Source organism: Neopelma chrysocephalum, unplaced genomic scaffold (genome assembly GCF_003984885.1).
Source record: "Neopelma chrysocephalum unplaced genomic scaffold, ASM398488v2 Primary Assembly neopelma1_42b, whole genome shotgun sequence".
Taxonomy (NCBI): Eukaryota; Metazoa; Chordata; class Aves; order Passeriformes; family Pipridae; genus Neopelma; species Neopelma chrysocephalum.
The window spans coordinates 3128023-3145178 of record NW_020897701.1 but is presented as its reverse complement, the minus strand read 5'-3'; the positions used below and the strand labels follow the sequence as shown (position 1 = coordinate 3145178).

The 17156-nt window shown below is 46.7% G+C and overlaps 2 protein-coding genes across 2 annotated transcripts in view; both read left to right on the top strand.

Annotated features, from left to right (window-relative positions):
• The first annotated feature begins 1087 nt into the window (after positions 1 to 1087).
• SRP72 (signal recognition particle 72) lies at positions 1088 to 14875 on the top strand. Its single transcript, XM_027676954.1, has 19 exons — positions 1088 to 1252; positions 2223 to 2343; positions 4115 to 4238; positions 5000 to 5143; positions 5903 to 6014; positions 7051 to 7082; positions 7642 to 7766; positions 7861 to 7918; positions 8097 to 8228; positions 8625 to 8753; positions 9259 to 9331; positions 9905 to 9969; positions 10949 to 11044; positions 11508 to 11611; positions 12209 to 12286; positions 12933 to 13070; positions 13327 to 13364; positions 13659 to 13818; positions 14619 to 14875. Exons 1-19 carry the CDS (start codon positions 1144 to 1146, stop codon positions 14791 to 14793), a joined length of 2013 nt encoding a protein of 670 aa, XP_027532755.1. The 5' UTR covers positions 1088 to 1143; the 3' UTR covers positions 14794 to 14875.
• Positions 14876 to 16507: 1632 nt separating this feature from the next.
• Positions 16508 to 17156, top strand: part of ARL9 (ADP ribosylation factor like GTPase 9) — a 6687-nt gene continuing 6038 nt past the window's right edge. Inside the window, exon 1 of the mRNA XM_027676962.1 lies at positions 16508 to 16809. The gene's annotated coding sequence lies outside the window, so the exon portion shown is untranslated. The remainder of the gene's footprint in view (positions 16810 to 17156) is intronic.

Below are 17156 nucleotides of genomic sequence, written 5' to 3'. Positions count from 1 at the left end.
GAAAAAAGTTGGTTAAAATATTAACTGCATTTTTTAAGTCAAAACATTGGAAGAGGAGTGAGGTAATTTGGCAATAACTAAGGTGCTACAGCTGCACACAGTCTTTTCATGAAATCAAAGTAAATCATAGAATCAGAGAAAATGCTGAGTTGGAAGGGACCCACAAGTATGATCAAGTCCAACTCCTGGCCCTGTGCAGGACACCCCAAGAATCACACCATGTGCCTGAGAGTTTTGTCCATATGCTTCTTGAACTCAGATGGGCTTGGTGCTGTGACCACTTCCAGTGCCCAACCATGCTCTGGGTGAAAAGCCTTTTCTTAATATCCTACCTAAACCTCACCTGACTCAGCTTCGGGCCATTCCCTTGGGTTCTGTCACTGGTCACCAGAGAGAAGAGAACAGTGCCTGCACGTCCTCTTCCTTCCCCTCACGAGGAAGTTGTAGACTGCAATGAGGTCTCCCCTCAGTCTCCTCCAGGCTGAACAGTTCAAGTGACCTCAGCCGCTCCTCACATGGCTTCCCCTCAAGGCCCTTCACCATCTTCATTGCCCTCCTTTGGATGCTCTCTAAGAGCTTAATATCTTTCTTATATTGTGGCACCCAAAACTGCACACAATATTCAAGGTGAGGCCGCCCCAGTGCAGAGCAGAGCGGGACAATCCCCTCCCTCGACTGACTGGTGATACTTTGCCTGATGCCTCCCAGGACATGGCTGGCCCTCTTGGCTGCCAGGGCACCGCTGACTCATATTCAGCTTGTCGTCGACCAGGACTCCCAGGTCCTTCCCACTGCTCTCCAGCCTGTTGTTTCCAAATCTGTCCGTACATTCAGGGTCGCCCTGCCCCAGCTGCAGAATCCGGCACTTGCCCTCCTTGTTGAACTTCCCACTCGCAACGTTGCACGGAAGAATAGGAAGTGAACATCACTACAGCGCACCAGCTCAGCGGATCCTTCGGTGCCCACTGCCCGGCGCTGTGCGGGAGGCGGGCGGGGTGAGGGCGGCTGGAGGTGGGGCTGGGGGCGGGGCGAGGGACGGCTGTCAGGTGACGCACGGCGGGGGGCGGGGCCCCGCTCGGTGTTCCGCTTCCGGCGCAGCCACCGCCCCCGCGACGTGTGTCTGGTCCCGGTCCCGGTCCCAAGATGGCGGCGGCGGCGGCGGGGCCGGCGGTGGCAGCGGGGCTGTGGAGCGAGGTGAACCGCTGCGGGCAGAACGGCGACTTCGCCCGCGCCCTCAAGTCCGTCAACAAGAGTGAGTGCGGGTGGTAGTACCCCCCCCCGGATCCCCCGTCCCTGCCGGGGCGGGCTTGGCCTGGTGCAGGGGCGCTGCCGTGTGGCGGGGAACGAGGGGTGTCCGTCCGTAGGCTTCGTTCCGGGAGCAGGGCAGCGGGCAAAGGCCCCAGCGGGTCCGACTGTGCTGGGGAAGAGGCGAGACGGGCAGCCGTGACCAGCAGGTGCTTCTGTTGCGTCGCATGCATCCCTTGGTGTGATCCAAAGCCTCGGAGATGCTCGTGGGGTTTCCTTCCGTTTTGATCGTGGGAGAAAGGAGTGCTTTTCCCCTTGGGAACTGGAGGAGTGGTGTACTTATGGACTGACTAGCTTGGGAGCGATAACTTGCTTGGGGCTGAGAGTCCACGTTGGGTTGTGTTTGGTTTGGCATCCAAAATGGGATTGCAATATAAGGCATGTAATGGTTAAAAGTTCTGTCTTTTCTGCTTGTGCAGAGTAGGGACTCCTCTCCTCTCCTGGCAGAGCTGGGATCATATGAAAAAATCAAATAGCAAAACCCGTGTCTCTCTCCTAGTTCTACTTCCCTGTTTACCAGTGGAAAGTGTTAGTGTGTAAAGTGACTCCCTATCTAGAGCCACACTGTTCTTCTGTACTAGCTGTTGTCCTTCCTCAGTATGCTTTACGTGGCACTCAGGCCTTGGCACTGTGTTCTCTGCCCCGAAAGTGAAATGCCAATGAAAGGTTTGTCCAGGTGTTTGTCCAGCCCCTTTGGTGCAGCTCTGTTCCAGACATGTTAGCACAGTGGTCACTTCGGGTAATTCCAGTATTTATGCTGAATTCTTTTATGAACCAAAGCAAGCCATGCCTTTTAAATTGACATGACCGCTCTCTGGGGTGAGTTTTTGCACCTGTGACAACATGTGGCTCTTGCAAAGCCTTGGTGTGTTTTATAGTGAGTTGGATCATTGTATTGAAACTGGTTTCCCCTCCAGTACTGCAGATCAGCAAAGACGACGTGACTGCACTTCAGTGTAAAGTAGTGTGTCTTATCCAGAATGGGAACTTCAAGGAAGCTCTCGGCATAATCAATACCCACACTAAAGTGTTAACCAGGTGAGTTGTGTTTTGCTGTGCTCTACAAAATATGAAACCCTAAGTCCTTGAGAAGCTGCTGCAGCTTCAGTGGAGGGGACTGATAGGGCAGCAAAATAAAGTGCAGGAGGTGCTCAGAGACATTGGGATTGGTCTTCTCAGTGAAACTCTGGTTTATTATGGGTCTGGGTGAGTTTAAGGCAGTGTAACATCTTGCTCTCACTATTGAAGGGATTGTCCCTGATGTAGCTCTCAGCCACCTCCATGTGCTGATGCTGCCTGTTGGTGTGGCTGAGTATCACAGCTGATACAAGGGAAGGGGACAGATCTCAGTGGGAGTGAGGAGAGAAGGGAAAAGCCTTTGTCAGTGGCAGTTAACTGTTGGCTTTGCTTGGCTGTCTCACCATACTGCTCCTTGGGGTCCTTTTCTTTGCCAACCTGAAGGTACTGCCTCAGCCTTTGTGGTGGTGCCAGCCCTTTGTGCATCCTCTCAAAATCAGGACCTTGGAGACAACTTGTGTCTGAGGACAAGTCAAGCTTCTCATTTGAGTCATTAAGAAGACTGATTTTCTTCCTAATAAGGATGCTCTTTGTGCAACAACTAGGATGAAAATTTCTACCCAAGAACTGCCTGGCAGCAAAATTTTTTATTTCAGATACTGCTTTTATTAAGGAACTTCCCAGAAAAGTGTGTTGAAGTATCACTGTGATGAAACATACCATCGTTTATGTTCACATCTGAATAATTACCTTATTCACTAATTCCTTCTTTCCTGGGACAAAAGGGGTTTAATTCAAGTTTTTTAGCTTAATTTTTAATTATATGGTAAAGAGGAGGAATATTTTCTGTAAATCCAACTGGCTTCAGAGTTTTTCCTATAATTTATTTAGCCTCATTCTGCTATGTGTCTGTCTCTGTCCTGCAGAGCAGGGAAAGTGGTTCTTTCTCCGTCTTGAAGTTGTCCCGTCCTGCGCTGAGGGTGGCCCACTGCTTTTCTTTAATTCTGAATGCCATTAATTTGTTTTCAAACTTCCTTAATACTCAGTTGAATCGAGATCATTTTAAATAGGCAAAGAAAAGCTGATAGCAAATGGCCCCAGGCATGAACTAAAGGAATCACTAATTAATTTTCCTTTGGCTTAAGTGGTAACTCGGGGAGTAGGCGGAACATAGCATTCAAGGCTCTGCTTTTTTGAGAATGCTTCCCTGCTGGTGTGAGCTTGCTTTGAAGTCCGTTTTATGTTAGCAAACCTTTTTGCTGCAGTTCTGCTGCGCTGATGTTTAGAATAGGTTAATGTTCTGTTTGTCTTCATATCAGACTGTAAGAGGGATTTGTATTTTATACCTTTTCCTTCCTCTCTCTGTGTGAGTAAATTGTCTTTAAAAATTTGCAGTAACAACCTTTTGTTGTAATGATACACCTTCTCCTTAAGAAAGAGTCATGGACTGAGATTTGGTATTGTTCCACCTTTTAAGCATTTGATTAGCATAATCAGTAGGAGGTGGGGGTGGAGAGGATTTGGAATGCTGTTTGTCTGGAGATGCCATTAAAAAGGAACCTTTTTAGGTGAAGTTTTGATATGCTTTCTCTGCTGAACACAAAGTAGGTTTAAGGTACTTTCAGTACTCAATGGATACATAATTCAGTAATCTGGGATCATGTGTTTGGATTTTGGGTTATGTAGCAGTCTGAGACTAATTAGGGCTGATTAAACAAGTGTGCTTATGTGGGTGAATGCTTTTGAATGCAAACTACAGTGCATGCTGTCAGCCTTTGTCTTGTCCTTGCAGTGACATTATTGCCTTTGAGAAGGCCTACTGTGAATACAGGTTGAATCGTATTGAAAGTGCTCTCAAGACCATTCAGAGTGCCAGTCAGCAGACAGACAAGCTGAAGGAGCTTTATGGACAAGTGGTAATTACAAGCTTTTCTTCTTGGTGGGAGTTTCATATGCTGGATGCCTTGTCTCTCCTCTAATGGGGGGCAAGTATGGGGACGGAATTTCCTTCTCTGCCTTAAAGGTAAGGACTAGTACAGTTCCAACTGCTCAAACTTCTGTGGAGCTTCAGGTGGCTTTGCTGGAGGGAGAGTCATTGTTTTATCCCCACTAAACCAAAGCAATTTGTGACTCCCACTCCCTTCCTGGGTCTGGCCTGGTATTAGCCATATGGCTGAGGATGGAAGAGATCTGATGGGATTTGTTTGTGGTTGAGCCATTTGTCCAGGAATGGTTGGTGGGACCTGACATCTCGGGCATTAAAAGTGAAGCAGGAAAGAAGTTATGTTTTTTCCTCTCATTTCTCCCTGGTTGATCAGAACAGTTTTGTGAAGAATTCTCTCAGCTGCATGAAAGACCATTCATTTAATTTCTTTCTTAGAGAGGCGATCTAATTTGGAAGAAGGCTGTTTGAGGACAAAACTGTGTAAACTGCTGCTTTTAAAGAAGCTGTTTTAGGAGTAAGAGCTGTGTCATTTTTTGCAGGTATCTGGTGTCATTGCTTGAGTCCTTGCAAATATAATCTATATAGCTTGCCCTTAAAGGTAGATGCAATATTAGTAATGTTCAGCATATGATGCTCTGCTGCCCCTGTCCATGAGGAGGGAGGAAGGAGGCTGTAGTTACCAGCATGCCCAGGAAAATACTGTTCTGAAGGCTAATCCCTTCCCTTTCTCAGTTGTACAGACTGGAGCGTTACGATGATTGTCTGGCTGCATACAGGGATCTCATCCGCAACTCCCAGGATGAGTATGAGGAAGAGAGAAAAACCAACCTCTCTGCCGTTGTGGCAGCACAAAGCACATGGGAGAAGGTGGTGCCAGTAAGTGAGTATGTTTGTCTATGTGTGTGAGAGTGAGAGCCAAGGAATAAAGGATGTGGAATTATAGATATTGAACAGGACAGAAATGTGTTCCTGTCTCTTAATGACTTCTGAATGTACTGAAAATCAGCTAATGGTTTTTCCTCTATGGAGGAATAAATGCTGTTATTGTTCATGAGTTATACTTCACCTTTGATCTCTGGGAGACTTGTAGATGTCACAGCAGAGCAGAAAGTAGATCTCTGAACCTGCATTGGGCAGAACACCCATGGTGACTAGCACTTTCCTCTCTCATTACCTTCTTGCCCAGGGTAAAAGATAACTTCTTGGATCACCCAGCCATGCTTAGGAATATTTTTGTTAATGAACAGTGCAGATTGTAATGTTCACATCTGTTTAGAAATATTTGTCCTTCAAGATGTCCATAGCGTGCTCAGCTTTCTGTTCAGCGCTGTAGATCCACTTTCTAACTCTGTAGAGCAGCATTTCTGCCCTCTTGCAACAGTCTAAGTAGTCCCCAAGTTCAGGGTGGAGTTTCATTGCTGCCTTGTCAGTTACCTGTGACTCGACTATGTGAGGGAAGGTCCTTTGCACTGCGACTTACTTGCCAGGTGTGTGCCCTGTTAAAAATGCCTCTTAAATTTATTTTGCAAGGATTAGTTTAAGTGTACATGAAAACTATAATTTGTGTCCATTGCTTGTCAAATCTGTACAGATGAGTTGGCATTTATTGAGCGTTACATTTGCTTTACATTGTAGGAGGATTTGGGCCTTCGAGAAGCTACCTACGAGCTGTGTTATAACAGTGCATGTGCATTGATTGGGCAAGGAAAGTTGAATGAAGCAATGAAAAAACTACAGAAAGCAGAAGGTAAAAACATGGTGAGGTGAGAGGAAAGGTTTGTGTGATAGGAGCAGTTGCTCTCTGTAGACACAAATCAGAGGAAAAGAGGTTTTGAAAATTTAAAAACTGGACAGCATCAGAATTTGTTTTAAGTTCCTGACACAACTGGTGTTTTTGTAGAAATGTTCCTCTGCATCTCTTTTCCAGAGCTGTGCAGCATGTACCGTCTCCTGGCTCTCTTGCAACCCCCTGATTTGTGTTCAATAACTTTGTGCAGTTTTTTAAAGTAGAAAGTAGATGTGAGTGTAATCTCTTCTCATAAGCATGAGATGTCTCATCTATTCTAACTCCTAATTTTGTTAGTATGAGTGTATATTTAAACATATGCTATAAAAATGAATAATACTTCATGGTATGAATTAGGTATGAAATTAATGTAAGCTGATAAATGCGCTTTTTTTGCAAAGAGGATTTTTTTTCTATGGGGTGGAAGGGGGATTTTAAAAGGTTAGGGTAGGAACTAGGAAGGACTAGTTTCTGTCTGATCTAGTTGTTCTTGCAGATAAATAGGTCAGTTCTGTCCCAGTTTTGATGAAGAACCTATATGCTTTGATAGTCGTCCTTTGGAGAGAAAACAAGTGATGTTCTGGTGAGGTATATGAGAAAGTTAAGAAGCGACTAGTGTGGATTCTGAAAACTAACAGAATTGCTGCCCCATAAAGGGTGATGTAATCTCAATATTGCAGCACTTAAAATAACTCCCAAGATGGTGTGCAGTTGTAGCTGAGTGATCTTTATGGAAAAGATCAGGAGCTAGGTGTAAGGAAATTTACTCAGGAGAGAAAATGAGCGTATGACTCTGCTCTCAGAAGGCAGCTCTGGGAGGGACAGTATCTCATGCTCAGTCTCATCCATCATCAAACTTGCAGTCTGCTATGTCCTTGTAGTGCTGCAGAAGTTTCAGCAATACATGAAAAAAGTTATCTATTCCTCCATGCTTCTAGCCTTTTTTTCCCCTTTAAAGCCTTCTAAATTGTGTTTTTCAATTTATTTTTCCTTCTAGAGCTGTGCCGCCAATCGCTGTCAGAAGACTCTGTAAGTTCTTCATGTTCTGGAGGGTGATTGCTTTGTACCATGTGGTCACAAAGTGCAGAGAGCCAGAGGAGAGCCAGTGCTGCTCTGCTGGGACCAGCTTGTGAGGCTGGGGCAGCGATCGTGGCTGTTGCAGAAGGGTAGTGAACACTGCAAGCTGTTTGTGGCTGTGCTCCTTGCAGAGTTGCCTGTGCTGGTGCAGGTAGGATGGGTACAGGTTGTCTGAAACCTCCCTGTAACCTGCTCCTGCTATGGATGAACACGCTGAGTGGGTGGTGAGAAACAGGAAATTTGTAATCAGTCACTGGTTTTAGCAGAGGGGCAGATTCAGCACACAAGTTAAGAGTATTTTCAGGTTCTCACAGGAGTAGGTGAAGTTTTCTGTTCTCCCAGTTTAACCCACATATGTTTCTGTTTGTGCTGTGGCTACGACCTTCATCTGTAGTAGCTGAAGTACTTTGCTGCTAACACTGCCCAAGAACACTCATAGACATTTGCCAGCAGACAGAAGCCAGGGTAAGAGAGGTGACATAGCAGCGTTTTTACTTTGATTTTTCTTCAGGATGTGACAGAGGAAGACATTGAGGCTGAGCTGGCTATTATTCATGGTCAGATGGCTTATATCATGCAACTGCAGGGTCGTACAGAGGATGCTTTACAGCTCTACAATCAAATAATCAAGTTGAAGTAAGGTTTTTTTTAAAAAACAAATGCTCAACCTCCCATCTGTAGAGAGACTACTGTTTAATAACAGTATGCTTTCTGCTTTTCTTGTCTGCAGGCCAACAGATGTAGGACTTCTTGCTGTCATTGCAAATAACATCATCACAATTAACAAGGTATAGAATTACCTTGCTGCTTTCGATGCAGTTACTCAGCTTGCTTCTCTGCTTTTGTGGAGAGAGGGGAGATAACTGGAAAAGTTTTTTCCAAAATAGTAGTTAAATTTCAGACCCAGAGGCCTTTTCTTCTTCAAGGAATATAGTGAAATCTTCTCATAATGTGCGATTTCCCTAGGACCAAAATGTCTTTGACTCAAAGAAAAAGGTGAAGCTGACCAATGCAGAAGGTGTTGAGCATAAACTCTCCAAGAAACAGCTCCAGGCGATTGAATTCAACAAAGCTTTGCTGGCAATGTACACTAACCAGGTAGGGGAAGCTGATGAGCAGTAAGTAGCTACAGATTTACTCCACAGGGGGTTGACTGGGCAGAAATGGAGATGTGGCTGTTCTCTGTCAGAAGACAAGACCACTTGGTGGTCTTGCACATAACTGAGCAGAAAAATAAAATCATCCCTAAAAGCACAACTGACTGACTGTTTAGTGACTTGAGTATTGCTGTAGGGAGAACTGTGTGGAGATTACTAGAAGATAAAAGGGATATGAGTGGTGTTAGATGCATCTGAAGTGCCACTAGAAGGACTTGTTCTTGGCTCTGTGTACTCCTTTCAAGGAAGTCATCACAAGCATATCTTAGGTACATTAGCCCTGTGTTAGATGCTTGCAGAGGTTGAGGTAAGTGTATTCTCTCTTCCCACTCCTCAGGCGGATCAGTGCCGCAAGCTGTCAGCAAGCCTGCAGTCGCAGAGCCCTGAGCATCTGCTCCCTGTGCTTATCCAGGCAGCCCAACTGTGTCGTGAGAAGCAGCATGCAAAGGCCGTGGCACTTCTGCAGGTAGGTTAAAAGGAAGTTTTGCCAAGCTCCATTTAAACTTGTGCTTTGTGTTCTCCTTTGCTGTTTTCCCTTAGTTTGTTTTGTTTGGTTTAAATTTCCAGGGGTATCTGACTGCTTATTTTGGTTTGGTTTAATGCTGTTGGAAGGCCTTCACACCCAACTGAACAATGCTGCTTTTAAAGGGAAATAGTTCCCTTACACCTCTGATTCTTATGCTTAGGAAGCTGTAGTACACTTCTTCTAGGGTAAGCAGTAGTCTTTGCTGCTCTGCTTACAAGCAGTTTGCAACACCCTTTTTTTTGGAGGGAATGAGTGGCTTGGGACAGAAATCTGAAAGGACAGTGGCTCACTGGCACCTCTTCTGCTGTGTGCTGAAGCCTGCCTGTGCCAGAAAGCTTCCCTTGGCTCTTGCCAGCTTGCTGTGACTGAGCATGTGATATGATTCACCAAAGCAACAGCCTCATGTCCACACACAAGTTGAATTGTTCTTTCTTCTGACTCTCAGGACTTTGCAGACCAGCACCCTGCCAATGCAGCTGAGATCAAGCTGACGATGGCCCAACTAAAAATTGCTCAAGGTATTAATTGTCCTTCTTTCTTGGGAAGTGTCTGTACGTGATAACGCTAAAAGGGATGAGAAAAACAGACTTCAGGGCAATCTTTGCTGCGGTCACTGTTGTGACAGAGGTGTGGAGCAGAGGTGCTTTCAGTCAGGTAATATATATACATGGCTCTGGCAGGATAGTGCTTATAGCTTAATGGCTGGATACGCAGGCTCCACAGATCACTGCCAGAGATGCCCACAGTCTTTGTGAATAATAGGGGGCAGGAATCTCTTCTGGGGCAGGATAATCTCGGAAGCAATGTGCTGCTCCCTAATGGTACCATTCCTGTGTACAGTCAAGCAGTACAGAGTTGCACCTGGAAGAGAAGACTCTGCTTGCAAAAGCTTGCTCCTGAACCCTTGTGGAATGTGGCAAGGGCAGAAATGTCCATTGTGTGGAGGCCTGTCCTTAACTCTGGAGAGGGGGAGATGATCTCAGAAGGGGAAATCGTTCTGTCCTCATTGTTTACCTTTGGCTCAAAGTTCTCTGCTGGGATGAAGTGTTGCCATGCCACTCAGAGTGTGTTCTTCCCTGTCTCTCTTCTAGGCAGTGTCACCAAAGCCTGCATGATCCTGAGGAGTATAGAAGAACTGCAGCACAAGCCTGGTATGGTAAGCAAAACTCAGTCTAAACTGTGTGAGGTTTTTCCCTTGTAGGACAGCTTTGCACTGCCTGCTCCTTTTTGCCTCTTCCCTGTGGTTTTCACTTGACCTGAGCGTTTGCAGGGATTTTGAGCCCATCTTCCTTGTGTTGGACAAAGGTGGGATTATAACTTGCATCAGGTAGCCTGAACTTAGCCAAAGAAGTACTCTGCCTGTCAGTAGGGATGCTCTCTGCCTATGTTCCCACTCCCTCATAGTCTCTGAGACCTGCATGTTGCCTGGATTTACTTGCATAACATGACTGGAGCAACTCCTTCCCTGGTATGTACTGTGAAGCAGCTTTAGGACAACAGGCCTTAGGGAGAAAGTGCCATATGTTTCATCCCCACAGCATCACCCCAGACTGCATGCATATCCACACATGGTACCCAGGGAAGCTTGATGACTTTGTAAGTGCTCGTGTGCTCAGCATAAGTGTCTTGAGCAGGGGCTGACAGTTGTGGGTCTGCTCCAATTGCAAGGGCGAATGATCAAAGTAATTTGTAGGGGCAGTCAACAATAGCAGCTCCTTGCCCTGGGTCACCTCTGGTTGTGACTGGGATGTAGGCAGATGCTGTCTGTATCGTCTCTTCAGTGCTGATTTCTTTTTTCATGGCTCTTGGGATAGAGAAAGGAGGAAGAAAAAGGGTTTCTAATGAAACTATGTCCAGTGGTAAGCAGATAAAGTGGCAAGACAAGAAGGTTTGTTCAGTGGATGCAGTCGTAAGCTTGTACCATAGGAGAAAGATGGTAGGGATGTTTTTTGGGGAGGGACCTGGGTAGGAAGATCTGGCCTGGGTATCCTGCCTGTTACCACAGCTGTTTTTTAGGGACAGAGCAGAAAGCTCACATGGACTCTGCTTTTGGGAAATCCCATCATTTAACTGCTGACCTCCAGGCTATAAACAACTTGCGTGAAGATCTGTATACTGCTCTTGAATGTTTGCAGGTGTCTGCGTTGGTGACAATGTACAGTCATGAAGAGGATATTGATAGTGCAATCGAGGTCTTCACACAGGCTATCCAGTGGTATCAGCAATTCCAGGCAAGTCAGACCAGAGAAGCTAATGTGCAAGGATGTGTCCCAGTCTTTTCTAGCTAGTCCAACTCAGGTTTTCATGTTGGTGCATAGCCCAGCAGCTATCCAGTTGGAGTTATGGAGACCTGTCAGCTCCTGTTTTGTGAACATTTGTTTATCACTGTTACATTATTTTAGATGTTTTGCAAACAGGGAGCAGCAGCTCCTGTCAAATTAGGAGAGTGGTGGCAATGGATGCCCAAACATAGCAATCAGGGCTTCTCCCTGATGAGACAGCATGGTGGAAGAGCAAGCTGCCTTGTCCCAGGCAGTTCTGCCTCACATCCCAGAGTGCAAAGGCAGTCTATTTTCTGCATTATGGGATGCTAACTCAGTTCTCCTTGGCCAGGTCTCAGGGCATTAAAGCCAGCTAGAGCTGGGCTTCATGCTGTGATAATAAGGAACTAATTATGGCTGCTGTGTCTTTCAGCCAAAGTCTCCTGTCCATTTGTCACTGATAAGGGAAGCTGCCAACTTCAAACTAAAGCATGGCAGGAAGAAGGAAGCAATCAGCGACTTGGAAGAGCTCTGGAAGTGAGTAGGGTGGTTGCTGAGCAACAGGTCTTAACCCAGAGTCCTCTGCAAGCTGTCTGGTGGCAGGCATTATCTGACACAATTTTTGTTAACTGGTAGCCATTCTTTAGAGTTGCTTCTGGAGGGGGGCTTCAATGCAAAGCCATATTTTGGAAGGAGGAGAGAGAATTCATTTGATCTATAGTTGATGTTCACTTGAAAACCAGGTAGACTTGTCCCAGAGGCCTCTTGTGTACAGCAAAGATTGCTTTGGGGACTGGGATGCACAATTTTTTCTTGGATGTTTAGGTTTTAGTTTTTATTGTGCACTTGATGGGATTTTGGGTGGTAGGGGAACTGTTAACTTGCCTTTGCTACTGGGTTTTTCATCTTTCATTGTCTGTTTCATGACACTGTGGGGTTGTCTGCACCTCCCTTTGTCCACACTAGTGATGTTTGGTGATGTGCTGTGGAGGAGACCACAGGCTGATATGCCTGTCCTCACAGACAGCAGCTGTGCTGCAGCAGCAAGCTCCTGCATGGTGATACCAGTCTTTGGGAGCAGTAACGTTGGTAACTTGGTCCTTTTCTGTTTTGTCTTTTTTTTCCCCTACAAAGGCAAAACCCAAAAGATGTGCATACTCTGGCACAGCTCATCTCTGCCTATTCCCTGGTTGACCCTGAAAAAGCTAAAGTGTATCCTTTTGATGGTGGTATCAGACCAAAGAAAGAGGCATTTGGGCACTGCTCACTTGAATTTTCAGCTGTGTGGGGACTTCAGACTCACTCTTGCCTGAAGAAAGGCAAGGAACATCTCCAGAACAGCAACATATCCAGGTCAAGTTGTCTGGAGCTACATTATGTCCCTAATTGGCTTGATTATGGTGAGATCTCTGGCCCCTTTTGTCTTTGGCTGCCTTTTCTTTGAGAATTGATAACTTAAGACTCAGTGGAACAAAAAATAGGAACACCTCCATCTTTTCTGTTGGAATCTTAAACCTGTGGTAGTAATGCAGGATTGTGCCTGATAAAATATGACTAAAGTCTCACTCACCCAAAATAGCGTTCACATACTGCTTTTGTCTCTTAAGGTGCATTCAGGGGAAGTTACTCCTTCTGTCCCCATATTAAAGAGGGAAAAATAAGGCAGATGGCAATTAAGCAGCTCATCTCAACTGGTATAAGAACCTGGTGAGAGAGACAGAACTAGCCCAGTAGGCCTGTCTGGTGCCTGCATTGTTAACAGACAGAATTTATTCAAGCTGAAGTTGCCTCTTGCTGTCTGGAAAAAAACTTAGTCTTTATGCTTGTTCGTTTGCATCCCTGAACTCTTCCTTTGCAGTCTTAGCAAACACTTGCCTTCCTCAGACACCATGTCACTGAAAGTAGATGTCGATGCGCTGGAGAACTCCCATGGAGCAACCTATGTTCGGAAGAAAGCTGGGAAGCTCACTGGAGACAACCAGCAGAAGGAGCAAGGGTAAAGCAGGCTGCTATAGCTCTGGAGCATCCTTCTTTTGGGTGGCACAGGAACCACACCTGGTGTAGTGGGGGCATAGCTGTGGAAAGCACACTGGTGAAAAGGGAGCCTGTTGTTTAACTGCAAGAAGTTTCATGTAGCAGCAGACCAAGTTCTTAGAGAGATGGTTTAGCTTCTTCCAGAGCTAGTTTTCAGTTGACTTTGTCTGCTCTGTCCATGCTGTGTCACAATGTCTGTTCCCCTTCTTGCTTTTCAGACAAGGGGAAGTGAAGAAGAAGAAGAAAAAAAAGAAGGGTAAGTTCCATTTCCTAGCTGTTGACATAGCACGGCTCTAGAGAGCTCTCCAGATTGTTTCTTCAAATAGCCAGCCTCCAGCTCCCCAGGAGCCAGAGCCCCCTGTTAGGACTGGGTCCCTGTGAACACAGATCTTGTTTAGATGGGGCATTTTTCATAGAAGTGAGAGCAACACCCTCATAGGATGATGTGGGTTGCTGGGCTCTTTGCACTGCCTGGCTTCTGACATCCCATACATGTTCCTGACTAGTGTGTTGATCCCAGTCTCATTCCCTGACACTGGATGTTCTGCAGGAAAGCTGCCTAAGAACTACGATCCCAAGGTGACTCCTGACCCTGAGCGGTGGCTTCCAATGCGGGAGCGTTCCTACTATCGTGGGCGGAAGAAGGGCAAGAAGAAGGAGCAGGTTGGCAAGGGGACTCAGGGTTCAACCACAGCTGGCTCGTCTGAACTGTAAGTACCCATTTTGCAAGGCTTGATGCAGGGAATCACTCTTGGGCTGCTGGGAGGGATGGGTTTGTGCTGTTCTGCTGTGGCTCTTTCCCCACACCAACTGCAGGTGGCACAAGTGAAATTGTACTTTACTGCTTGAACCTGCTACCAGCTGCTCTCCCTATAGGTTGCTGAAAACCAAAGTGATATGATAGGCATACTTGAAGGTGCCATGGTGCAAATAAAATTCCCATAGTCCTTTAATGTGCTTTATCTAGCTTTGATGATAAGATGAATTTTGCATGCTTTCTCTTGAGCTATTTGCTTTCAAGTCATTTGGCAGCTGGAGAACCATTAGCCATGATTTGAGAAAACACTGTACTTCCTTCTAAGTTGACACATTATTTGCACTGGAATCAGGGATTACCTTTATGTATAGATGGCAAGATAGTGACACTAGCATCTGAGAGAGAAAGGATGCTGGGTTTCCACTGCCTAAGAGTGGGGGCCTGAAAGGCTTCTTGTGTGTTGCATGAGCTGTCACGTATTCAAAAGTTAGCCTTACTTTTGTTATTGAGGACTTAAACTATTAGGGAACATCAACTAGAAGGTGACTGCCTTGTCTTTGAGACATGTTCCCATTATCCATCAGCCCTTCTGTATGTTGAAGCTTATTTAAGATCTTGCACGAGTGCCTTCCCATACATAATGCTATCTTACGGGGCAGCTGTATTTTTCACTGTCAGCTTCCTGCATTAGTACCACATCTTGCAGGTGGTTGTAAAGCCACGTGGTATCTCTTTCTCTTGTCTTCCCTGCAGGGATGCCAGTAGAACTGCCAGCAGCCCACCTACCTCCCCTCGGCCTGGCAGCGCTGCAGCTGTATCGGCTACAAGTAACGTCATCCCTCCCAGGCACCAAAAACCCGCTGGTGCTGCAGCCACCAAGAAGAAACAGCAGCAGAAGAAAAAGAAAGGGGCTAAAGGAGGGTGGTAAAAAGCACGATGTGTAACCTCTCTCCTTTAGTAGGTGATGCTGGTTGCAGAATAAAGATCAAAAGAAAGTGCTGGCGAAAGACTCTTGGCATCGGGATCTCTGTCCTGCCTGTCAGTGGTCTGGGGGGAGATGGGCTGGTATAGGTGCCGTGATGTCTTTGCCCACCAAGTTCCCTTGCTCACATTTGCCCCCATCGTGCCTTGGGTTGTTGCCAAACTCACATGTAGCCCCTACGAAGAAATCTGTCCAGGCTGCCAAACATTTAAGAGACGTGGGATAATCAAGTTGTTCTTGAAATGTAGTTTTACGCTCCTGCATATGTTGGATTAGGCCTTTAGCAGATTTATCTGGTAATGCATCTGACGGTGTGTCATGCAAGCACAGTGTTTTATATCTTGTCCCAGTCAGTCATTGACCCGCACAGAGCGCAGGCACACACAAAGCGTCTTGGAAAGCATCATCAGGACTAGATCATATAGGAGAAGATAATCTGAAGGGGGATAAGGACGCTGTTAGGAGTATGGCAAAGTGTATGGCAGCTGACTCAGTGTCCTGTTTTCTGCAAGCCAGCTGCCTTATTCTAATGGACTTGGCAAAACAAGGGGGAACTCAAGGTGCTTGATTGTCCCAAGTGCACTTCTTCCTTCTTTGGGCTCGACCATAGGTTTCCCATAGCAGAGTCTCAGGTGTTGGGTTTATAAAAATAAATAATTTGAATGGTACAGCAGCAGGTCAGCTTAAGCTGGCTGACTCTGGAAAGGGACCCAGAACAAAGAAATCCCCAAGCAATTATACCTTTGAGACTTATGCATCTGCCCTACACGCACCTTGCACTTGCCTCTTGGTCCATGGGTATTTTTGGTCTGGATCTTTAACACCTTAGTGAGGTATTTCTCTGTGTTTGTGCAGGAAGGCTGTTAACAGTTCTTAGGTTGTGAAGTTGCAACTGCTGCTGATGGTTGTCTCCTTATCTTCTGTTTTGTGCTGCTGGTGCAGCTGCTTGCTGGAAAAGCATGTGAAACTAAAAAAACTGGCTTAGGATAAACGTCTTTACCAACAATGAAAAAAGCAGTGTTATCAATATGTATCTTGTACTAAAGACAGAACAGCAGTGTACCAGCTACTAGAAAAATTACTAAGAAAACTAACTCCATTCCAGCTGAAAAGGTATCTAGGTGCAAGTTCACAGCTTGTGGCCCGAGGCATCAGCAAATCCAGCTAAGCAAGTAAAGCTAAGAAAACAGCATACTACATCACACAAAATTATAACTGTGTAACTCATGCTGCTGAAGACTTATTCATGCTTAACAACTACTATCTCTCAACACCTGTCTTGAAATTTCTGGTTTGATCTGAATGTAGCCAAAACATTTTTCCAGACATGGACTGTCAAGGTGCAAGAAATAGAACCTCAGAGAGAGTTGTCAGATGTCAGCCCAAAAGGCAAAGGCTTCTGTCTCTGAAAGGATTTAAAGCAAAGACCTGAAAAGGCAGGGAGCAAGGGAAATGTTACCATGGCTTAAAAAAACCCAAATCTTGAGTCCCCACGGAGTAAAAATCTAGTAAGTAGAATCCAGTTTTTATTCCCTTTACTGTATGCTGGGAGTATCTGGAAGGGGGGCTGAAAGTGTGTTGTTTGAGTGAAAAGAATGAGCATAGAGAAAACAGCTGTATGAATGGCTGCCAGAGCCATTTGCTGCCAAGTGAGTGCTGAACAAAGAGTATTGTTTTTAAATTACTCCCCTGGCGCTGTGCCTTCTCTTAGCAAGCAGCTGGTGCCTTCAGCAGAGAGAGCACTGTCCTACAGCATTCCAGTTTCTGGAGAATGCAGCTCTGTTCAAAAGGCGCTGTTCTTCTCTGGTCAAACCTGGCTGAAACTCTAGCCTGATGGAAACGCTGACTTGTGGCACTGCTGGAGCCCTGCCTGTCCCGAGTGCCTGGACAGTGCCCTGACTGCTGCGCCAGAGATGGGCGCGCAGACAGAAGCAGGCTGGGAACAAATCCCGTGGGACTGGGGTAAGGAGAGGGCAGCAGCGGGCGTGGGGGAAGCGTGGCCTCCCTGTGACAGCGAAAAGCCACCCGTGGCACGGGTCGCTGCTTCATCGCCGCTCGCGTGTGCCCAGCCTGGCCCTGGGAGCGCGGCGGGCGCGGCGCTCGGGGCTGCGGGGGGCGCTGTCCGTGCGCGGAGCCGGTGCGCGGTGCCCGCGGTGCCGGTGCCGGGCGCGGTGTCGGTGTACAGAGCGGGGCGGCGATGGGCTCCCGCCTGCAGACGGCCGCGCTCTGCGGAGCGGCGCTGGCCCTGGCGGGCGGCGCGGCCGTGGCGCTCCGGGCCTGGGCCCGCCAGCGGAGCCGCGCCGCGCTGC